Below are 25,153 nucleotides of genomic sequence, written 5' to 3'. Positions count from 1 at the left end.
TGTTCAATTGTTTCTGGATTCTGGCGGTACACCTGGTCTTTCAAGTGTCCCCACAGAAAGAAGTCACAGGGGTTCATGTCTGGCAAATAGGGAGGCCAATCCACGCTGCCTCCTGTATGTTTCGGATAGCCCAAAGCAATCACACGATCATCGAAATATTCATTCAGGAAATTAAAGACGTCGGCCGTGCGATGTGGCCGGGCACCATCTTGCATAAACCACGAGGTGTTCGCAGTGTTGTCTAAGGCAGTTTGTACCGCCACAAATTCACGAAGAATGTCCAGATAGCGTGATGCAGTAATCATTTCGGATCTGAAAAATGGGCCAATGATTCCTTTGGAGGAAATGGCGGCCCAGACCAGTACTTTTTGAGGATGCAGGGACGATGGGACTGCAACATGGGGCTTTTCGGTTCCCCATATGCGCCAGTTCTGTTTATTGACGAAGCCGTCCAGGTAAAAATAAGCTTCGTCAGTAAACCAAATGCTGCCCACATGCATATCGCCGTCATCAATCCTGTGCACTATATCGTTAGCGAATGTCTCTCGTGCAGCAATGGTAGCGGTGCTGAGGGGTTGCCGCGTTTGAATTTTGTATGGATAGAGGTGTAAACTCTGGTGCATGAGACGATATGTGGACGTTGGCGTCATTTGGACCGCAGCTGCAACACGGCGAACGGAAACCCGAGGCCGCTGTTGGATCACCTGCTGCACTAGCTGCGCGTTGCCCTCTGTGGTTGCCGTACGCAGTCGCCCTACCTTTCCAGCACGTTCATCAGTCACGTTCCCAGTCCGTTGAAATTTTTCAAACAGATCCTTTATTGTATCGCTTTTCGGTCCTTTGGTTACATTAAACCTCCGTTGAAAACTTCGTCTTGTTGCAACAACACTGTGTTCTAGGCGGTGGAATTCCAACACCAGAAAAATCCTCTGTTCTAAGGAATAAACCATGTTGTCTACAGCACACTTGCACGTTGTGAACAGCACCCACAGACGGCGTTGTCTTCTATATCTTTCACATCACTTGCAGCACCATCTGTTGTTGAAAATTGTAACTACTGTAATTTCGAAAGGTTGTCCGCCTGAAAATGTACTGTTGTCCCATGCATATTACAACAAACGGTGTATTTCTATCGCTGTTCGTTTAGTTTTTATTGCCGTTTCAAATATACCGGTCATTTTTGAAACACCCTGTATGTACTTTCTTTGGTAAGAGAACTTTATTGAAAATAAACAAAATTATATAATGTGCATAGATAAAGTGTCTCACTGAATTACTTTTGTGAGTTCCTCATGAACTACCTTCTTTCACAAGTGACTTCAATCAGCACTTACAGGAAACATTCTCTGAACACTGCCTCATATTGACCATTGTCACCAAGAAACTGGCTTGGTCAGTTTCATCAGAGTATAATAATTTTACTATGTGTGGTAAAAGTTACCTAACTCATATAGGTATTCTACAAAATATCCTTAGACACCTGTAATTTTCCATTTGGAGAGTGAAAGAAAACATGCAGAAAAAAGCAAATAGTGAAGAAATATTTTCACCTCCATGACAATAATTTAAGTCTCTAATAAAAACTTCTGAGTACTGAGTTGAGAAAATGAGGCAGCTTACCACTATTGAAAGATAAAATGTAGCCTTAGGCCTATATACATTTTTATAGTAATAACTTCATAAATTTATAGACTTCAGTTATGCAATTATATTGTATGAACAGGTATTTGTTTGAAAGTGGCAAAAGGAAAAGTCATTAACTCTTAGATAAAAATATGTTATATTTTGAATCATTTATCAACAACAAACACATTAGGGTTGTTCAAATGTCACAGGTGTATCTGTTGTTATAAGCAATACTCATTCATGACACAAAAGGCAAAAGATTTTCTTATGCAAAGTATGTGTACATTTTTAGTAATTTGATAGTAACATAAGAACATATGGTGGCTAACATTAAGTTGGCTTAAAATTTTACATGTATGGTAAGTATTCAGTGCTTTTCTCACTAGGGATGAATAAACATTCTGAATGAAAGCAGCGTATTCTGCATGCACACACAGTAATAAAAGTGGCCGTAATTCGTGACATTCAATGTCACAGATATAGTGCATGGAATGAAAATGAAATCTCATGTGATTTAACAAAGTGTTTGACTCATCTGTCAGTGAATTATCATTGAAAACAACAGAATTGCTTCATGAACCAATAAGTGAAACATGTTGCACAATAACTTCTTGCATGTGAATTCATATTAGAGTAGAAAAATGTAGCCTTAAACAAATCAGGGACTGTATACAATTATTACTTTGAGTAAAATTGTCCTATGTTTTAAGGATCTAGTTAGGATAAGATAGCATTTTAAAATGTGCAGTGATATGCGTTTACAAAGACCACTTACAGTGTGATACAATCATTTTTAATTAAAATCTTTGACAATTACATTGCAGCCTTATTTGTTATGCACTCAGAAAGGAAAATGAAACAGAATTTACAGTTTTTTCCAAAGTTTTTCACTTAACTTTGATTCAGATGTGATAATCAGCATTACATGTTAAATATAGCATTCATCTGTTGTAGGATAAGTTGTTGTTTAATATATAATAATATTCTATATTTGTTATTAGAATATGTTGCTGAGATGAGCATCATGAATGATAAGATATAAATCTGAAATATGATCTAAATTTGTTTTAATGGTTCAGGATAACTCAACTATAGTTGTTCCTTAACACATAACAATGTTCAGTGTTGGCTATTAGTATGACTTATTTTAAATAGAATGATGAATAATAATAGGGGGGGAGGTGGTTAGTGTTTAACGTCCCGTTGACAACGAGGTCATTAGAGACGGAGCGCAAGCTCGGGTTAGGGAAGGATCGGGAAGGAAATCGGCCGTGCCCTTTCAAAGGAACCATCCCGGCATTTGCCTGAAACAATTTAGGGAAATCACGGAAAACCTAAATCAGGATGGCTGGAGACGGGATTGAACCGTCGTCCTCCCGAATGCGAGTCCAGTGTGCTAACCACTGCGCCACCTCGCTCAGTCGAATAATAAAATTATGTAAAAAGTAAAATATGATATAGATTTGTCTAATATTTGAACAGGTGCTTCACAGCTTCTTATCTGAGGGTTGTTCAAAATTACAATAAATATTTCTTCAGTTCACAAATCTATGAGATACACTGTCAATTTGAGATTGAAGTTGGTATGATTGTCATTCAGTAGTTATGCACCCTGAATACTAAATTTTCTTCTGTATTTGGAGGAATGTACCAAATACTTTCTCAAGTAGAACCAGTTTTATATAATCATAAATGCACCAAAGCTTCAGTACCTGTCATGAGCAAATACTAAGTTTGAGGTGCTATTTTGGTCTCTACCATTACTGCTGCTGCTGGAAGAACTCTGCTCTCTTTCAGTATCTCTGTTTTGCCTGAAAATACATGAGATGCATCATTACACAGGTGGATGTATGCATATATAATCTAATGAAGACATTTCTGAAACTGACAAGGGAAACTCCCCATTAGTGGTAAGATGGCTCAATGGATATCCCATTAAAAACTGAACACAGATCAAGCACGAAAACAGGAAGGTGTTCTAGGGGGTAAAAAAAGAAAAAGAGAGGAAAAAACAGTGAATAGTTGAAGGACAAGAAGTGCAATATTCAGCAATCAGGGACTGTATACAATTATTACTTTGAGTAAAATTGTCCTACGGTTTAAGGATCTAGTTAGGATAAGATAGCATTTTAAAATGTGCAGTGATATGCATTTACAAAGACCACTTACAGTGTGATACAATCATTTTTAATTAAAATCTTTGACAATTACATTGCAGTCTTATTTGTTATGCACTCAGAAAGGAAAATGAAACAGAATTTACAGTTTCTTCCAAAGCTTTTCACTTAACTTTGATTCAGATGTGATAATCAGCATTACATGTTAAATATAGCATTCATCTGTTGCAGGATAAGTTGTTGTTTAACCAGTGCAAGATGAGGTAATTAAGTGGTCATGGTGTTGAACTGCCATGTGGGCAAGCCATGTTCAAATATCACTAGTGGTAATTTTTTTTTTCTCTCTGTTTTCAAATTTGTGTCTGTGTTATGGTGTAATGTCCATTTGCAACAACGAGATACAAGTAAGGGCCCTATAATGACAGTTGATTCTGCACAACCACTCTATTTGCAGTTGAAAGGAAGTGGCTTGTGAATGGGAACTACAAAAGTTTGATGAGAAGGTGACAAGTCAACCGAATCCTCCACCAGAAAACACATCTGGTATCTCATACACACCATTAGTGACAGTACGTGTGTCATATGATAGGAAACTCTTACTGACACATCTAATTTGTACACCTGGTAAGTGAGTGAGATATGCATCATTGTCCAATTTAGGCATACGTACAAATCTGAATGTGATCACTCTCAAGGAAATCATGAAAACATAATAGTTTGTTACATAGCCTGATACAAATGAACATAACAGTTTCACAATCACACAGCTTCTCTGTGCTCTGTCAAAACACATGTTTTTAACATTTTTGGAGTTGCATTCTGTTTTTTTAAGTTTTGTCTCTTGAATTTCTTTGTTGTATCATAATTCACACCCAGCTATTTGTTGTTTTCATTTTTGTGAGATGTGTATGTGGTATCTCGGATGCTCTCACTATTCATAATGTTTACTTGTAATGGTAACGTATTCTTACCATGTGGCTTATATTCTGTAACCAGAGTATGACAACTGCCAAGACTACAGAAAGAGAACAAACATTTCAGTGACCAGTCAGACAGATCATACTCTTGTGCAAAAAAATAAAAAATAAAAGTAAAAGACATGAGAGAGATTTGAACACAGGTCACCAGCATGGCAGTCCAACATCGTGACTACCTTTTATTTGTTCATTATTGTTCATTGTATTTGATCATAGTGGACGTCACACATCATCCATTTAAGTTTGTTATTGATCCCTTCACTCAGTTTTTTTATTACAGAGACCAGCGAGCTCTCTGACCAAATACGCTGAGCTACCGTGCTGGCTTAAAAAATGTTCATATGTGTGTGAATTCCTAGGGGACCAAACTACTGAGGTCATCAGTCCCTAGATTTACACACTACTTAAACTAACTTAAATTAACTTATGCTAAGAACAACACACACACCCATGCCCAAGGGAGGACTCAAACCTCCGGCGGGAGGGGTCACACAATACATGACATGGTGCCTCTAACCATGTGGCCACTCCGCGCGGCACTTAATCACCACACTGTTGCTGTTATAGATTGCTCTATATTGCACTTCCTGTCCTTCCACCACTCACTTTTCTATTTTGCTGTATTCACAGTTCAGTACACCCTTTTCCTGTTTTAATGCTAGGTCTGTGTTCAGTTTGTGATAGACAATCCACTGAGCCATCTTACCACTAAATCTGAGGGGATGTGATGAGGAGTTTTCCTTGTTAGTAAGTGTGCAGTATTGCATGACATCAGTGAACTCAACTTCAGAACCCAGTCAAAATGTTTAGATGGCCATGAAAAATAGATAATAATGACTTAATAAACTTTTGTAATCATTCACTCGCTGTGTTTATTAGAGTTTTCTGTGCATTGAAGTCATTTAGTAAATTTCATGCCTTAGTTTTCAACTGACATTTCTTATTGTTTCTAGTGAAATATTTCAGTAAAATTTTCATTCAGTGCTTTAACTTTGCTTAGTGTTCCAGTGGCTGTTTGAATTTTTTGGTTTTAGCTAATAATTTTGCTAAGTTTTGTTGGTATTGGTATTAGCTGTGGTGTAGTAGTATTAATACGGGTAGTTGCTTTCTTAGTAGGCAGAGAATTTCGAGAGCATCATTGCTAGTTCTTAAATAGTTCTACTGGTGTAACTGAACTTTGGTAACTTAGATGTATGGTTTTTTTTAGTAACTGTAAAATTTTACCGTGAATGAAAAGTGTGGGCTCTGTCATAGGTTTGTGAGTAGTGGATTATTGTGGGATTTGTTCATAGTATTTTCATTGGGGGGAATGCAGTGGGGAAGCCAGTGGGCATTTTAGTGGGATCCTCTCCTGGGAATGCAGAGTCTGTAGTAGAAATAAGTTGGCAGAGGAGCAGGAGCGTAAGATCTGTGCCCTTCAGATGCAGTTACAATGCGCAAAGGAGGAACTAAATAGGTTGAGGAGGGTGAAGGGTGGTGGGGAACGGCAACTGGCAGTCGGCAAGAAGGCAGCTAGGAGGAGGTGGTATTCAGACAGTTTTACTTTACGTACATGCAATAGATATGACCAATTGTCAGAGTTGCGTGGAAAGGAGCCTCGTGTAGCTGTAGATGTAGGGAACATGCAGCAGTCCTTAGCAATTAGGAGGCCTAGGTTAGTTGTAAAGTCTAGCAGAAAGAAGGTTCTGCTGCTAGGTAGTTCCCACAGTAGAGGTGTGGGCCAGCAGTTGCAGGAAGTGTTGGGGAGTGAGTACCAGGTCAACAGCATTGTGAAGCCTAGTGCAGGGTTGGCTCAGGTGACTGACAGCATAGGGGAGTTATGTAAGAATTTTATGATGGAGGATCAGGTAGTGATAGTGGGCGGAGCAGGGAACAGTCTTGATAGGGATGGGGAATATGATGTAGGTGGTGACCTGGTTAAGATAGCTACTCAAAATGGTGGCACTAATGCGCATTTTGTGCAACTGTTTCAGGTCATGATCGGTCTTACCTTAATGCAGCTGTTAGGCACGTTAACGGGGAGCTGGGGATGGTGCTGAGGGCAGAGGGCATGGGTCACATCTCAGTGGTGCCAGTTGGGTATATCAGTAGATCAGGTTTCACTAGGCATGGCCCGCACCTCGATAGGTATGGGTAGGGGAGGCTGGCTATGCTTATAGGTGACAGTGTAGTTGGTGGTGGTGGTGGTGTCACTCATGGAAAAAATCCTGTAGTCGTTGGTGTTAGAGCTGCACCTCTTTTAGATTGAAGTCAGCTGACAGGTTTACCTGCTTAAAGGAAATCCCTCTAACTAAGGGCTCACCTTCCACGGATGTAATGTTTCCAAGTAGAGAAGGAATTAGCATATTTCATCAACATATAAGAGGTATTAAAGATAAAGTTAGTGAACTGCTTATAGATGTTGACTGAAATTATTGGTATATCAGAGCATCACTTAAATAATTTGACAATTCAGAGACATCCTTTACCAGGCTACAGATTAGCTGGCTGTTTCTCAAGGAGTTCCTTGCGGGGTGGGTAAGTGGCTATGTATGTAAAAAAACAGTGTTCCATTTGAGTCCATAGACATATCACAACACAGCACTGAACAGACATTTGAGTGTTGTGCAGCAGTAGTTGAATTTAGTGAAACTAAACTTCTAATTGTTGTCGTTTATAGGTCCCCTAACTCTGACTTCAGAGCATTTCTGCTCAAGGTAGAGAGGGTTCTTGATTCACTTTGTAGGAAGCACCAGAAACTAGTTATATGTGGTGACTTCAATATAAATTTTGTATATGACGGTGCAAGAAAAAGGATATTGGTAGATATCCTAAATTCATATGATCTGATGCAGACAATTTTTTTTTCCAACTAGCATGCAGGGGAACAGTAGCACAGCCATAGACAATATTTTTATTCATTCTTCATTACTAGATGGGCATTCTGTTAGTAAAAGGGTGAATGGCCTTTCAGACCATGATTCACAAATTTTAACACTAAAAGGCTTTTGTACTCAAACCAATGTCATATTTAATTAAAAATGATGTAGGAAAGTTAATCCAATAGCAATAGAGAGTTTTTTAAACCTTGTCAAGGAACTAGAGTTGCAGGATGTTTATAGTGCCAATAACATAGATGATAAATACAATGCTTTCCTTAACATGTTTCTCATGCTCTTTGAGAGTTGCTTTCCATTAGAACATTCTAAATGGGGTAGTCCAGGTGGCTGACTAGTGGGATAAGGATATCATGTAGAACAAAGTGGGAATTATATCAAAATGTTAGAAGTAGGCAAGGGCAACAGTCTGGATGATTGACTGATCTGGCCTTGTAACAATAATCAAAACGACCTTGCTGTGCTGGTACTGCGAACGGCTGAAAGCAAGGGGAAACTACGGCCGTAATTTTTCCCGAGGGCATGCAGCTTTACTGTATGATTAAACGATGATGGCGTCCTCTTGGGTAAAATATTCCGGAGGTAAAATAGTCCCCCATTCAGATCTCCGGGCGGGGACTACTCAAGAGGATGTCGTTATCAGGAGAAAGAAAACTGGCGTTCTATGGATCGGAGTGTGGAATGTCAGTTCACTTAATCTGGCAGGTAGGTTAGAAAATTTAAAAAGGGAAATGGATAGGTTGAAGTTAGATATAGTGGGAATTAGTGAAGTTCGGTGGCAGGAGGAACAAGACTTCTGGTCAGGTGTCTACAGGGTTATAAACACAAAATCAAATAGGGGTAATGCAGGAGTAGGTTTAATAATGAATAGGAAAATAGGAATGCGGGTAAGCTACTACAAACAGCATAGTGAATGCATTATTGTGGCCAAGATAGATACGAAGCCCACACCTACTACAGTAGTACAAGATTATATGCCAACTAGCTCTGCAGATGATGAAGAAATTGAAGAAATGTATGATGAAATAAAACAAATTATTCAGATAGTGAAGGGTGACAAAAATTTAATAGTCACGGGTGACTGGAATTCAGTAGTAGGAAAAGGGAGAGAAGGAAATGTAGTAGGTGAATATGGATTGGGGCTAAGAAATGAAAGAGGAAGCCGCCTGGTAGAATTTTGCACAGAGCACAACTTAATCATAGCTAACACTTGGTTTAACAATCATGAAAGAAGGTTGTATACATGGAAGAACCCTGGAGATACTAAAAGGTATCAGATAGATTATATAATGTCAAGACAGAGATTTAGGAACCAGGTTTTAAATTGTAAGACATTTCCAGGGGCAGATGTGGACTCTGACCACAACTATTGGTTATGACCTGTAGATTAAAACTGAAGAAACTGCAAAAAGGTGGGAACTTAAGGAGATGGGACCTGGATAAACTGAAAGAACCAGAGGTTGTACAGAGTTTTAGGGAGAGCATAAGGGAACAATTGACAGGAATGGGGGAAAGAAATACAGTACAAGAAGAATGGGTAGCTTTGAGGGATGAAGTAGTGAAGGCAGCAGAGGATCAAGTAGGTAAAAAGACGAGGGCTAGTAGAAATCCTTGGGTAACAGAAGAAATATTGAATTTAATTGATGAAAGGAGAAAATATAAAAATGCAGTAAATGAAGCAGGCAAAAAGGAATACAAACGTCTCAAAAATGAGATCGACAGGAAGTGCAAAATGGCTAAGCAGGGATGGCTAGAGGACAAATGTAAAGATGTAGAGGCTTATCTCACTAGGGGTAAGATAGATACTGCCTACAGGAAAATTAAAGAGACCTTTTGAGATAAGAGAACCACTTGTATGAACATCAAGAGCTCAGATGGAAACCCAGTTCTAAGCAAAGAAGGGAAAGCAGAAAGGTGGAAGGTGTATATAGAGGGTCTATACAACGCTGATGTACTTGAGGACAATATTATGGAAATGGAAGAGGATGTAGATGAAGATGAAATGGGAGATATGATACTGCGTGAAGAGTTTGACAGAGCACTGAAAGACCTGAGTCGAAACAAGGCCCCTGGAGTAGACAACATTCCATTGGAACTACTGACGGCCTTGGGAAATCCAGTCCTGACAAAACTCTACCATCTGGTGAGCAAGATGTATGAAACAGGCAAAATACCCTCAGACTTCAAGAAGAATATAATAATTCCAATCCCAAAGAAAGCAGGTGTTGACAGATGTGAAAATTACCGAACAATCAGTTTAATAAGCCACAGGTGCAAAATACTGACACGAATTCTTTACAGACAAATGGAAATACTGGTAGAAGCCGACCTTGGGGAAGATCAGTTTGGATTCCGTAGAAATACTGGAACACGTGAGGCAATACTGACCTTACGACTTATCTTAGAAGAAAGATTAAGGAAAGGCAAACCTACATTTCTAGCATTTGTAGACTTAGAGAAAGCTTTTGACAATGTTGACTGGAATACTCTCTTTCATATTCTAAAGGTGGCAGGGGTAAAATACAGAGAGTGAAAGGCTATTTACAATTTGTACAGAAACCAGATGGCAGTTATAAGAGTCGAGGGACATGAAAGGGAAGCAGTTGTTGGGAAGGGAGTAAGACAGGGTTGTAGCCTCTCCCCGATGTTATTCAATCTGTATATTGAGCAAGCAGTAAAGGAAACAAAAGAAAAATACTGATGATGGTCAAAGTAGAGAGGATATAAAATGTAGACTGGCAATGGCAAGGAAAGTGTTTCTGAAGAAGAGAAATTTGTTAACATCGAGTATAGATTTAAGTGGCAGGAAGTTGTTTCTGAAATTATTTGTATGGAGTGTAGCCATGTATGGAAGTGAAACATGGACGATAAATAGTTTGGACAAGAAGAGAATAGAAGCTTTCGAAATGTGGTGCTACAGAAGAATGCTGAAGATTAGATGGGTAGATCACATAACTAATGAGGAAGTATTTAATAGGATTGGGGAGAAGAGAACTTTGTGGCACAGCTTGACCAGAAGAAGGGATCGGTTGGTAGGACATGTTCTGAGGCATCAAGGGATCACCAATTTAGTATTGGAGGGCAGTGTGGAGGGTAAAAATCGTAGAGGGAGACCAAGAGATGAATATACTAAGCAGATTCAGAAGGATGTAGGTTGCAGTAGGTACTGGGAGATGAAGAAGCTTGCACAGGATAGAGTATCATGGAGAGCTGCGTCAAACCAGTCTCAGGACTGAAGACCACAACAACAACAACAACAACAGAAGTAGACACAGCTACAGTAGCCCATTACAAACAGTATTGTAAGGTACTTAAAATGTTATTAGGAAGGCAAAGAGTATGTGGTATACAAATAGAATAGCTAATTCACAGGATAAAATTGAAACCATATTGCCAGTTGTGAAGGAAGTGTCTGGTCAGCAGCACAAGGTCGATGATATAAAGTCAGTTCACAGCAAAAATATTTCTGTTACTGATAAATCAGATATATGTACAGTATTTAAGAATCATTTTCTGGGCATTGCTGGTGAATTAAATAAAAATTTAGTTTCTACAGGAAATCATATAACTTTCTTGGCAAATGCCTTTCTGAGATTGATGTTTGAAATACTCCTCTGTGATACAGACAAGATGGAGATTGAGTCAATAATTAAATCACTGAAGACTAAGGACTCTCTTGGTTATGATGGGGTGTCTAGCAGAATATTAAAGTACTGTGCTGCATATGTTAGCTCTGTATTTAGCCATATTTGTAATTTTTTCCTTAGGAATGGTCAATTTCCTGAGCGATTAAAGTACTCAGTAGCAAAGCCGCTTTATAAAAGGGAGAAAGGGATAATTTAGATAATTTTAGACCTATTTCTATGCCATCAGTGTTTGCAAAAGTTATTGAAAAGGCTGTGTATGTAAGGATAATTGATCTTTCTATATCTCATGATTTGCTATGAAATGTATAGTTCAGCTTTAGAAGCCATTTAACAACTGAAAATGCTATATTCTCTTTCCTCCGTGAGGCACTGGATGGGCTAAACAAAAGGTTTCGAATGCTTGGCATATTTTTTGATTTAACTAAGGCATTTGATTGTGATGATCACAAAATATTGCTCCAGAAGTTGGGTCATTACGGAATACGTGAAGTAGCTCTCAATTGATTGACCTCTTACTTTAGCAAAAGGCAGAAAAAGGTCATTATTCGCAATGTTGATAACGGCTGTGATGTGGGGTTTGAGTGGGGTACTGTCAAGTGGGGGGTGCCCCAGGGATCAGTGTTGGGGCCACTCCTGTTCCTTATTTATATAAATGATATGCCCTCTAGTATTATAGGTAACTCTCAACTTCGCTTATTTTCATTCACTGATGTCGTATGGTATTTGCTTGGTAGTAAAGGATGTGGTGTGCAACATTGGCTCAGTTTCAAGTAATGCAGTACATGACCAAAGTTCATTTGTTGTAGAAAATAAACCAATACTAAATCACAGTAAGACTCAGTTTTTACAGTTTCTAACACACAATTCAACAAAACCTGATGTTTTAATGTCACAGAACGGGCATATGATTAGTGAAACCGAACACTTCAAATTTCTATGTGTTCAGATAGATAGTAAGCTGTCGTGGACAGCCCATGTTCAGGATCTTGTTCGAAGACTTAATACTGCCATTTTTACTAATCGAACGGTATCAGAAGTCAGTGATAGTTCGACACGAAAATTAGTCTGCTTTGCTTATTTTCATTCGCTGATGTCATTTGGTATTATATTTTGAGGTAACTCTTCCCATCTAAAAGGATATTTTCGGCTCAGAAACTAGTGGCTCCGGCAATAAGTGGTGCGAGTTCACAAACCTCTTGTTGACCTCTGTTCATGAGCCTGGGTATTTTGACATTGGCATCTCAATATGTATATACCTTATTGTCATTTCTTGTTACCAGTATTAGTTTATTCCCAAGAATAAGCAGCTTTCACTCGGTTAATACTAGGCAGAAATCAAACCTGTATTTGGATCGGACTTCCTTAACTCTTGTGCAAAAAGGTGTGCAGTATACTGCTACATCCATTTTCAATAAGCTGCCACTCTAATTCAAAAATCGTAGCAGTAATCCGCGCGCTTTCAAATCGAAACTGAAGAGTTTCCTCATGGGTCACTCCTTCTATTCTGTCTAGGCGTTCCTTGAAAAATTAAGCTGATTCTTATTGTATTGCTGATAGCGTTTGCTTAAACTTATGAACTGACTTTTTTCAGGTTCATGAACGTTTATTATTATCTGTTATTACTTCTGTGTTGTAATTTCATGTACTGACACTTTCCATGACCTTGGAGATTTGCTCTTCAATTTGGTCCTATGGAACTTGACGTGTAAATAAATAATAATAATTATTATTATTTATTTACACGTCAAGTTCCATAGGACCAAATTGAAGAGGAAATCTCCAATAATAATAATAATAATAATCCCGTGTGAGGTTGATAGATCCTCCATCGGGCGCCTCCCCAGGTGGCGGATAGGGGAAAGCCTCCCAGATATGGGTGGCACCAAGGAAATCAAATACTCGGGGCTGACCAAAACTATCACATCCTCGAGGATAAGTACCCGGAGTAAAAACCGGCGAAACGAAGAAAACTAACACAAAAGCCCAGACACGTCTGTGTGGTAACCACCGGTACTCTGGCCAGCGTCTGTCACCAATGGTGCGGCTGATACGAGCTCCAGGAACTGAAAATCCCTGGTTCTACCAAACTGGCGCAAGCCAGACGAATTACAAGCATAATGGCAAGTACACCTAAAAACAACATTACCCCAGGTGGACGATCCACCCATCGCAAGACGGCAACCAGGCACTCGGATTCTGGGGGACCTGGAGATGTACTAAAGGGCGAGTCGGAGCGCTCTGGCAAACTACCCAAGAAAACACACACATACTTTGGCACCTTCAACATACAGACACTAATACAAACGGGAAAATTACACAATCTAACAACGGAACTCACCAGTCAAAAGATCTCGATCTTAGCGCTACAAGAAACAAGATACACGGATTCAGACACAATAGACTACGGAAACTACAGATTCTTCAAGAGTGGAACCAACAGGAAAATCGGCAAAGGAGGAGCACTCCTCGGCATGGCCTTCGCAGTAAACAAAAACATCCTAGACTCAGTAAAAGAAGTCAATGCGATCAACAACAGGCTCATGACCATGCGAATCAAACACGCCAACAAGAGCTACATCCTCATCAACGTACATGCCCCCACGAACGCAGACAACAAGGACAAACCAGAAGAAACAGACAAATTCTGGGACAAACTCGAAACCACCCTGGCAAAAATACCCCAAGACAACGCGAAAATTCTACTAGGCGACTTCAACGCACAAATCGGCAGAGAAAAACGCTACAGAAAAACAGTAGGAAATTTCCCTGCACACAAATTCACCAACAAAAACGGCACCAGACTGATCGAACTCTGCCAGCAAAACAACCTCAAAATCATGTCAACCTCCCTGATGAAAAAGCCCAAGAAACAAAAGACGTGGCGATCACCAGTCCACTCACTAGGCGAATTCCAGATAGATCACGTGGCAATCTCCTATGAATACCAGAAAGAAATCCACAACGTCCAAGTGAGAAAAGGCGCCAACATAGATTCGGACCACTACCTAACAAGAATCAAAATCAAACTCACACCAAGAAGACAACACAAAAAGAAATTGACCTCACCGAAATTTGATACAAGAAAGATCAGAGAATCGAACATCACAGAACACTGGGAAAAACAAGAGGCGAAAGATTGGACCAGCTTTAAACAAAAAATTGTGAACACAGCCAAAGAACTGATCCCGCTGACTAGAAAACCCAGGCACCCTTGGTGGAACACTACCTGCGAAATCGCCCTACAAAATCGAAGAACAGCTTTCACAAACTACAACAGCAACAAAACACAAGAAACACAGGACAACTTCTATGAAATTCGAAGACAAACATCGAAAACAATAAGACAAGAGAAACGCAAATACATAAACGATCAGCTAAACTCCATCGAAGAAGACTTCAGAAATTTGAACACACGGGCTTTCTACAGGACGTTTGCCAACCAAGTCAAAGGATACTCACCACAGAACCTCTGCTTCAGAAAAGAAGACGGAAAACTGGCACTTACCAACAAAGAAAACTGTGAAGAGCTCGCGAAGTACTTTTCAAAATTACTAATTGCCCGGAACCTAACTCAACCTTCGAACCCCGAGAACCGGCCAACGCACCGGAAGACTCACCATCACCAACAAAAGAAGAAATCCTCCACTGCATAAAGAAACTGAAAAACAACAAGGCAGCCGGTGAAGACAGAATAACGGCAGAACTGCTGAAGAACCTAGGACCAAACTCGCTAAACGAAATCACACAAATCATACAGAACACCTGGACAACCGAAATCATACCTGACGACTGGAAGACCGCACTCATTCACCCGCTACACAAGAAAGGTGACAGGACAGACACAAACAATTATAGAGGAATTTCCCTGCTACCGGTAATCTACAAAATTCTATCAACCTGCCTTCTCACCAGAACGCAAGGACAACTGGAACCCGCCATCTCGGAATACCAAGCGGGTTTCAGACCCAACAGAGCCTGCCCCGAACAAATCTTCAACCTGAAATCAATCATAAAATCCCACATGACAAGCCCCAAAAAAATCATCTGCACTTTCGTCGACTTCAAAAAGGCTTACGACTCGATCGACAGGAAGTCCCTCATCCAAATCCTCAGAGAAAAAGGCCTAGACCAAAAGACCCGAAGACTAATCGAACAGACACTAACCAATACAAAATCCAAAGTCAAATTCATGGGCGAAATCTCGGACCCCTTTGAAATCCACACTGGCCTAAGACAAGGAGATGGACTATCCCCGCTATTGTTCAACATCGTCCTGGACAAAGTAATGAGCGAATGGGAAGCTGAAGTCAGGAGACAAAACACCTGGAGACCAGTCACATTAGGAAGGAAAAGACTGGAAATCCCTTACCTAGCATTCGCAGACGACCTAGCGATACTGACCTATGACCCAACATCAGCAAAAACACAGATCGAAATCCTGAAAGAATGCGCCGAGAAAGTCGGCCTACAAATCTCTTTTGAAAAAACGCAAGTCCTAACAAGAGAAGGCGACGACATCACAACCAAGTACGGCAAAATTAAAGGGGTCACACACTTCAGATACCTAGGCGAAATCATTGAACCGACCGGAACAGAGAAACTGGCTTACGAAGACAGACAACAGAAGACACGGAAATCACTAGGCATGGTACGAAACGTCTACAACAAACAATGCATTTCCAGAAACACCAAGATCAGACACTATAACACAGTGATCAAACCCGCCATACTGTATGCCAGCGAAACACTAGCACTCAACAGGAAAATCAAAATTGAAGAAATCAAAAAAGAGGAACGCAAAATCATGAGGAAAATTTTAGGAGGAAGACCCACACCAGATGGCTACAGACTACAGAAGAACTCAACAGTAGAAGCATATTCGAACATCGAGAATGATATGAGAAAAAGGCGCCTTAAATTCTACGGACATTTAGATAGACTCCCTGAAACAAGACTCACCAAGAAAATTCTAGAACACATCAAGACACTTAAAGTCTCGACACCCTGGATGGAAGGAGTCCGAAAAGACCTACAAGCAATTGGCACCACAAACACCACAGACAGAAGCACCTTCCGAAAACACATAGACAATTGGGAAGTAAAGTCAGAAGCGCTAAAACAGCGGACCAAACAAGAATGGTCTGAGGAGAGAAAAGAGGCCCTCTCCAAGAGAATGAAGGAGTACTGGAAGGACAAGAAGAACAAGCCTTCAAAGTCATAAGCTTAACGATTTCCTTTTAGGGAAAATTCGCCAACAATAAATAAATAATAATAATAATAATGATGATGATGATGATGATGATTGTGATGACTGGAAACCGTTCATAAAAAAGACAAGACACTGAATAAAATGCTCAACATTATTAAAACATTTAGTAATGGCATTTGCATGCTAGTTGGGACTTACAAATGTTTGAAACTGAGTATGGTTATAGGGAAAATTGTGAAGACACAGCACATTCACGAACATGATGGGACTAGTATTAAAGGTCTAGAAGATGGGGTGAACTACAGGTATTTTGATATAGAGAAACATAATGAAAATGCTACAGGAGGATAAACATGTTGCTAAGAACTGAATTCAACTCCAAGAAAAAAGTTATAACTACAGGTTCCCACAAAGTTCCTGTAACTGAATATAGCATTGGTCTCGTAGAACAGACCCAAAAAGACATTTTATCTAGAAATAGTGAGACATGAAAGCTGCATACCATGTATGGCATAATTCAGCCAACAAATTACACTGACTGACTATACACGACATATAAGGCAGAAGGGCGAGATCTGAGACAAATAGAGGCAGCTTACCATAATTCCACAGCTGCATTTATCAACTATTTGACCCAGCATGTGAGTGATCTGTTAATGCATCAAATAATATAATCTGGGATTGCAAATGGACAGGATTCAGAAGTTACAGGTTATAGAAGAAATAGGAATAAGACTTTCTCAGACAGTGTTGTTGTCAATGTGGAAAACAGGTTTGATCTGTTGTCACAGTTGGAAACTGATGAGCCACTAGTCGATTGAGGAGTAGATAGGACACAAAAACTTTCAAAGAATGTTTGAGAAGTAAGAAAAAGTTGTGAAGGAGAAGAACATTTTGTTGTTAGGTTGTTGATGCGGTAGAGGTGGTCAACTGTTGCAGGATGAACTAGTGTCAGGTTGCCAGGTCACAAGTTTTTTTAAATAGTCCAAGTCTAGGTCAGATGATAGAGGATGTAGGTTCACTTTGCAAAGATCTCACAAAGGAAGACACCGTGGTAACAGTGGGTGGGGTGGGCAACAGCATAGATAGAGAATGTAATTAGTCAGTTCAGGGTGACCTAGTAAAGTTAGCTTCAGCAACGAGACATATTGGTGTTGGGATTGTATCTGTTCTGAGGCACTATGACAGGCCTCATTTGAACTCTTCTTCTACATCTACATCATACTCCACAAGCCACATAATGGTGTGTGGCGGAGGGTACTTTCGGTACGGTACCATCTGATCTCTCTAACCCTGTTCCACTCGCGAACAGTGCGTGGGAAGAATGATTGTCGGTAAATCTCTGTATTGGCTCTAATTTCTCGAATTTTCTCCTCGACGCCAATACACGAGATGTATGTGGGGGTAAGTAATACATAGTCTGAGTCCTCCTGAAAAGTGCTGTCTCAAAATTTCAATAGCAAATCTGCCAGTGGAGTTTGTTTAGCATCTCCGTAATGCTCTCTCGCCAGCCAAACAATCCCGTGACAAAACGCTCCGCTCTTCGTTGGATCTTCTTCATCTCCTTTATCAGTCCTACTTGATAGGAATCCTGAGTCTGGTGTCTGCTTTTCCCACTATCTGTTTTGTATGGCCATTCCACTTAAGGTCGCTCTGGATGTTTACGCTTAGATATTTTACAGCAGACGCTGTCCCCAGCTGTTTGTCATCAATAGGGCAGTTGTACAGTAGTGGATTTCTTTTCCTGTGTATGCGCAATATGTTACGTTTATTTACGTTCAGGATCAACTGCCAGAGTTGGCACCTTTCATCAATTCTCTGAAGGTCGTTCTGCAAATTCTTACTATTTTCTGGCGTTACTAATTTGGTATAAACAATTGCATCATCTGCGAATAACCTTAAAGAGCACCCTACGCTTAACAGTAACTTTCCTAACACACTTCCATCTGGTACTCCAGATATTACCTTTACATCTGTTGATTTAGTTCCGTTAAGAGTGACTTGTTGAATCCTATCTGCAAGAAAGTCTCAAATCCAATCGCAGGTCTGCTACGATACTCCATAAGCTCGTATTTTTTTCATTAAACGGCAATGTGGGGCGGTGTCAAATGCCTTACTGAAATCAAGGAACACAGCATCAATCTGAGCGCCGTTGTCCACTGCGCTGTGGATCTCATGGAGGAACTGAGTGAGGTTAGTTTTGCTGGATCTCTGTTTGCGGAATCCATGTTGATTTTTATAGAGGAGGTGTTCATTTTCCAAGAACGTCGTAATTCTTGAACATGATACATGTTCCATAATTCTACAACAGATTGACATCAACGATATAGGTCTATAATTGTGTGGATCTGTCTTATGGCGTTTGTTAAAAACGGGAATGACCTGCGCTTTTTTGCAGTCATTAGGTTCCTTACATTGCTCAAGCGATCCACGATAAATTACTGTTAGAAGGGAGCAAGTTATTTCACACAATCTTTATAGAATCTCATAGGTATCTCATCTGGTCCTAAAGTCTTCGCACTACTAAGCAATTGTACCTGATTTTCAATTCCGCGATCGGTTATCTCAATATCTACCATTTCGACGTTCACACGACGATTGAAAGGAGGGGCAGTGTTTACGATCTTCCGCAATGAAACAACTTCGGAAGACCGAATTCAGTGTTTTGGCCTTCTCTCTGTTATTTTCCGTTTCGGTGCTGGTGTGGTCGCTGAGAGAATGAATACATGATTTTCAACCACTTACTGATTTTACATACGACCAAAATCTCTTAGGGTTTTTACTCAGGTCGGTTGACAACGTCATACTTTCCAAATCACTGAATGCTTCTCTCATTGCTCCCTTTATGCTCATTTTCGCTTCGTTCAGCTTTTGTTTGTCAGCTAGGTTTTTACTTCTCTTGAATCTGAGATGAAGGTCTCTTTGTTTACGTAGCGCTTTTCTAACATGGCTTTTAAAACATGGTGGATGTTTTCCATCCCTTAAAAGCTTACTCAGAACATATTTGTCTAGGGAATATTCGTCCTCATCACCGAATATTTGATGCTGACTGCTGAGATATTCTGAAATTCGTATGATGTCACCCTTCCTTAACTATCCTTGTAGGACATGTCATCGTAGATGCTGTCACAGCCTTATGACCACGGATACCTTCCTCTACATTAACTGATTCAATATCTTCAGGTCTGTTTGTTACCAGGAGGTCTAAGACGTTACCCTCACAAGTTGGTTATCTATCTACTCAACGTAATTTTCGGACAAGACATCCAGAACAATGTCACACGATTCCCTGTCTCTGGCACCAGTTTTGATGGCATAACACTCCCAATCTACTCCTGGCAAAATGAAGTCATCACCTATTACAATGGCATGACCAGTAAAATTACTAATGATATTCTGCAAGCTCTGTCTGAAGCATTCAACAGCTATAGATCCTGACCCAGGTGGTCTATAAAAGCATCCGATCACCATTTTTGACCGTTCTTTGATACTCAATTTCAGCCAGATTAATTCACATTCGGAATCCGTGATAACCTCGCTAGATTTTATCGAATGTTTTACTGCAATAAACATGCCGCCACCATTGGCGACTAACCTATCCTTACAATAAACATTCCATTCTGAACTTAGGATTTCGTTGTCATTGACGTCTGGCTCCAACAAGCTTTCTGTTCTGACTACTATCTGTGCATTATAACCTTCAATAAGCGATACGAATTCTAGGTTCTTTCCTTGGATGCTCCTGCCCAGTAAAATCATATTAATCTTTTCTATCTCTGATCTGCCAGGACCCAGATTCTCTGAGGTCGCTGTGGCTGATTTAACAGTCACATCGTGTTTATTCCAAAGGGAGGGGTCCTCTAACCTAAAAAAGCCGCATGTGCACGCCACATGTACTCCGCTACCCTAGTAGCCACTTCCTGCGTGTAGTGCACACGTGACCTATTAAGGGGAACCCTACAATTCTGCACCTGATAGCGGAGGTCGAGAAATTCGCATCTGATACCGTCACAGAGCCATCTGAGCCTCTGGCTTAGAACTTCTACTCTGCTCCAAACCGACTATGATCAGCCATGGGTACAATACTACAAATAGACAGCTGAGCCTGCACTCCACATGTGTTGCTAGTTGCCTTCACCAAATCGGCCAGCCATCGAAAGGAGCTGAGGGTGGCCTCAGAACCCGAGCAGCAGGTGTCATTTGTGCTGACACGTGCCACTACGTGCAGCCGGTTGCACCCAGTGCGCTTGATAGCAACGTGCAGGGCCTCTTCCACATCACGGATGATACCTCCCGGCAAAAATACCGAATGCACACTGGAATTCTTTCCCATCTTGCATGCTATCTCCATGAGGGGCTCCATCACACTCCTAACATTGGAGCTACCAATGACTAGCATACCCACCCTCTGTACTTGTCCAGATTGGGCAGGAAAATCGACCGCTGGCATCACAGGACACGCATCACGTGCTGGGTCAGAGTTATCATCAACACTGGGAAGCACCTCGTACCTGTTGCTAAGATGTAGGGCGCCAGCTGCACGGCCTGCTCCCTCTTTTGCCTTCCGCCAAGTGATACCCGAACCCACCACTGTCTGCCACCCACACTGGAGGGAGGACGGACTGGTCACATGTTGCGTATCAGAAGTCGCAGTGACATCCAGAGCACCAGGGGATTCCAGTGGCACCAAAGGTGTCGCAGGTCTCGTCACTGGTGCCCCGATGTCACCACAACTTCGAGCATTAGCTAGAAGCTTGTCGACGGTAGACAATGCAGCTTCCAGGTGTTTACAGACAGTGGCCATAATTTCCTTGTGTCTGCTCACAACAAGCACAGTCCCTAGCGATATTGTATTGTGTATAAAATAGATATATGGTCTAAATGGCACTACTGTGTTTGAAAATATACCAAAGGAGAATAACGTAACACTAAAAGTTGGTGTGCAGATTTCTCACTGAACTCTGAGACCGCAAGCTATTAACCAGAAATAAATTTCTCTACATGGAAAATTTATACTAGGAAGCTGCCCTACACAAGGATATTAACAAGACTTAAGCAAAAACAAAAACTATGATTAATTTTCCAGCCACTAGTGTACACAGTAAAATACACACATACAGTTCACTTCTTTGCAGAAGCACGCCAAAAAAAAAAAAAAAAAAAAAAAAAAAAGGCTAAATTAATTTACAGTTTATCACCCAGGTGCTGCTGCTGCTCTGCTGCGCATCCTCTCGGCTTGGTGGCTGCCGCTACACTGGATAGGACACTTAATTTAGAGGTGGAACGGCTGCTTCGATCAGGTATGGGGCCTCATGTCAGTGTGGATCCTGTTGACTCTGTCAGCAGTTGGAACTATACTAGGCATGGCATTCACCTCAATGGGAAAGGGAACACACAACTGACTGGACTAATAATAGCAAATAACTTGGGGGGGGGGGGGCACTATCACAAGTGGTAAAGTACCATTGGTTACAAGTGACAGAACAGCAATTTTTATGGTAGGGAGGGCAGAAACAAAAGACGTTCAGAGAAAGGTGAAAATGACATTCACATAGGTAAAACAGGCAGTGAGACAGAAAATTTTAATGTAGACAATTCATGTAGAGAGTCTATGATTGAAACTAGAGATATTCAAAAGTCGACAGAAAAATTAGGTTCATCCAGTTCTAATTCAGCCAGTACACAAAATCAGTTTTCCATATTGGATCAGAATATCTGAGGACTAAGGGGTAAGCTTAATGAGCTGCTTATTTGTGTTGAAGAATTAGAGTTGAGCAAACCAGTTGATATAATCTGCTTCTCTGAACATCATGTGACCACTAGTATAAATATGATAAATGTTACAGGTTTCAAGTTACCTTCTTACTTCTGTAGAGTGAATATGGAGAAAGAAACTTTTGAATATTGATAGTAATAAATTTTGCTCATAGCAGCACTTAGAAGATTGTGCAGCAGAAGTAGTATTTCATAATAAATTCTTTATAATAGAGCACCTTCAGGAAACTTTAACCTCTTCATAAAAAATCTGGAAGCTCTGTTGTCCCATCTCTCAGTTGCTGGTGATGGATTCATCAGTGAACAATTATTGCAATCAGTAACACTGTCATTCAATTTGATGCCTACAGTGAAATTTGCAACTAGGGTATGTAAATGCTCTGACAGCTATTGATAATATCTTTGTAGACAAATCTAGGAAAAAAATTCATACCAAAAAACCAATAGTAAATGGGGCTATCTGATAATGACATGCAGCATCTTGTGTTAAATGTTGAAACTTGTCAGGATATAAAAAAGTCTATTAGATCTGAGTACAGGAAGGTAATAAATCAGTCAAAAACTGATAATTTTAGGAGATTGCTCAAGGACATGAAGTGGATAGATGTTAACAATTATTCTGACTAAAATGGAAAATGCAAATCATTCATTAATAAAGGTACTTCCTCTTTTGAAAATTGTTTTTCCCTAAAAGTAGTGCAAATCAAATACAAGTCTAAAAGTAAACCATAGATTACACAGGGAATAAAGATATCATGTGGAACAAAAATATTGTATCTAATATCTAGGAACAGCTGTAATGTTAACATTGTAATGCATTACAAAGACTACTGCAAAATATTGAAGCAAGTAATCCAGGAATTGTAGCAGCTTTATTATGAGAAAAAGATAATTATGAGATAATTATATCAGGCAACAAAATAAAGTTTGTATGGACAGAGACAGGTGGGGACAAAAAGGAAGGGGAACAGATAGCTCTAATAGTAAATTAGACATTGTTAACATGTGCATGCAGTGCTGCAAACCTCTTACACAAGTACTTTGTTTCTGTTGCTGACAGGTTGGGGTTATCAGGCTTCATAAACAGTGCAATGGAGTGTCTGAGGCCAGTATTACAAATAACTTTAGTAAAATGGAAATGACACCCACATCTCCCAAAGGAGAGCATCCATCATAAAATCTAAGTATTCTAGTGGTTGTGATGACATACAAATTAATCAAAGAGTGCTCATGTGAGTTGAGTTCTATCTTAAGTTATTTGTCTAATCAATCTCTTATAAGCAGAACATTTCCAGACTGGCTAAAAGATGCTGATGTTAAACCTCTTTACAAGAAGGAGGATAAAGAGATATCATGCAACAGTTGACCAATTTCACTTTTTCTGGCCTTTTCAAAAGTATTTGAAAAGATTCTGTTCAAACATCTCTTCAAGCATCTGACTGAAAATAATAAATTGTCCAAGTCTCAGTTTGGGTTTGTTAAGGATTATGATATAGAGAAAGCTATTTACTGATACAGTGGGAGCATACGTAATTCATTAGACAACAGATTAGAGGCTACTGGCATTTTCTGTAACCTGTCAAAAGCCTTGGACTGTGTGACTCACAGCATTCACTTAACTAAATTAGATATTGTGGTGTCACTGGCAGTGTTATGAGATGGTTTGAGTCTTATCTAACTAACAGGAAATGAAAGGTGTCATTGTGAATACCTGTGCAGTAAGCAGTCAGTCTTCATCTGATTGGGAATTAACTACATGCTGTGTTCCTCAAAGTTCCATCTTGAGTCCATTGCTTTTTCTTGTGCACATTAGTGACCTCTCATCTGTTACAGTGTCATATTCTAATTTTGTTTTGATTGCAGATGATACAAACACTGTCATAAATAGAAAGTCAAGTCAGACTTATAAAGGGCTGGTAATCAAATTTTCATTGGCATCAATAGAAGGTTTTAAGTTAATTCACTGTCATTAAAATTTGAAAAGACCTACTATATGCAGTTCAGAACCTGTAAGATATTTCCTTCGAGCATGTGTATAACATAAGATGACACACAGATCGAAAAGGTTGACAGTGTTAAATTTCTGGGATTACAACTCAATAATAAATTCAGTCGGGAAGTGCATACGTCAGAATTGCTGAAGCACCTAAAAAGTCTGTATTTGCAGTGCAAATTATGTCAGATGTAGGAGATATAAATATAAAAAAACTTGTATACTTTACTTGCTTTCATTCTATTATGTCATATAGGATTATATTCTTGTGTAACCCATGAGAATGAACCAAAGATTTTAGTGTGGAAAAGTATGTAATAAGAATCACTTGTGGTGCCAGAACATCATGTAGAAACCTCATTCTGGAAACATCCCCCAGGCTGTGGCTAAGCCATGTCTCTGCAATATCCTTTCTTTCAGGAGTGCTAGTCTTGCAAGGTTCACAGGAGAGCTTCTGTAAAGATTGGAAGGTCGGAGACGAGGTATTTGCAGAAGTAAAGCTGTGAGGACGGGGTGTGAGTCATGCTTGGGTAGCTCAGTTGGTACAGCACTTGCCTGCAAAAGGCAAAGGTCCCGAGTTCGAGTCTCGGTCCGGCACACAGTTTTAATTTGCCAGGAAGTTTCATATCAGCGCACACTCTGCTGCAGAGTGAAAATCTCATTCTGCAAACATCCCCCAGGCTGTGGCTAAGCCATGTCTCCACAATATCCTTTCTTTCAGGAGTGCTAGTCCTGCAAGGTTTGCAGGAGAGCTTCTGTAAAGTGTGGAAGGAGATGAGGTACTGGTGGAAGTAAAGCTGTGAGGACGTGGCGTGAGTCGTGCTTGGGTAGCTCAGTTAGTAGAGCACTTGCCCACAAAAGGCAAAGGTCCCGAGTTTGAGTCTCAGTCCGGAACACAGTTTTAATCTGCCAGGATGTTTCATATTAGTGCAC

At 40.1% G+C, this 25,153-nt stretch overlaps 1 protein-coding gene across 2 annotated transcripts in view; it reads right to left on the bottom strand.

The window, feature by feature from the left end:
- LOC126248044 (uncharacterized) overlaps positions 1-25,153 on the bottom strand; it is a 557,758-nt gene that overhangs the window by 462,064 nt on the left and 70,541 nt on the right. The window contains exon 5 of one of the 2 annotated variants that reach the window (XR_007545407.1): positions 3,028-3,437. Coding sequence is in view for 1 of the 2 variants with exons in the window: in XM_049948673.1 (XP_049804630.1) it covers positions 3,332-3,437 (106 nt within the window). In the remaining variant the exon portion in view is untranslated. Of the gene's footprint in view, positions 1-2,006; positions 3,438-25,153 lie in introns of those variants that run through there. The other variant, XM_049948673.1, reaches the window with a different exon arrangement.

This window comes from Schistocerca nitens, chromosome 3 (assembly GCF_023898315.1).
Source record: "Schistocerca nitens isolate TAMUIC-IGC-003100 chromosome 3, iqSchNite1.1, whole genome shotgun sequence".
Taxonomy (NCBI): domain Eukaryota; kingdom Metazoa; phylum Arthropoda; class Insecta; order Orthoptera; family Acrididae; genus Schistocerca; species Schistocerca nitens.
The sequence above is the reverse complement of the archived record's forward strand: the minus strand, read 5'-3'. Positions and strand labels throughout refer to the sequence as shown.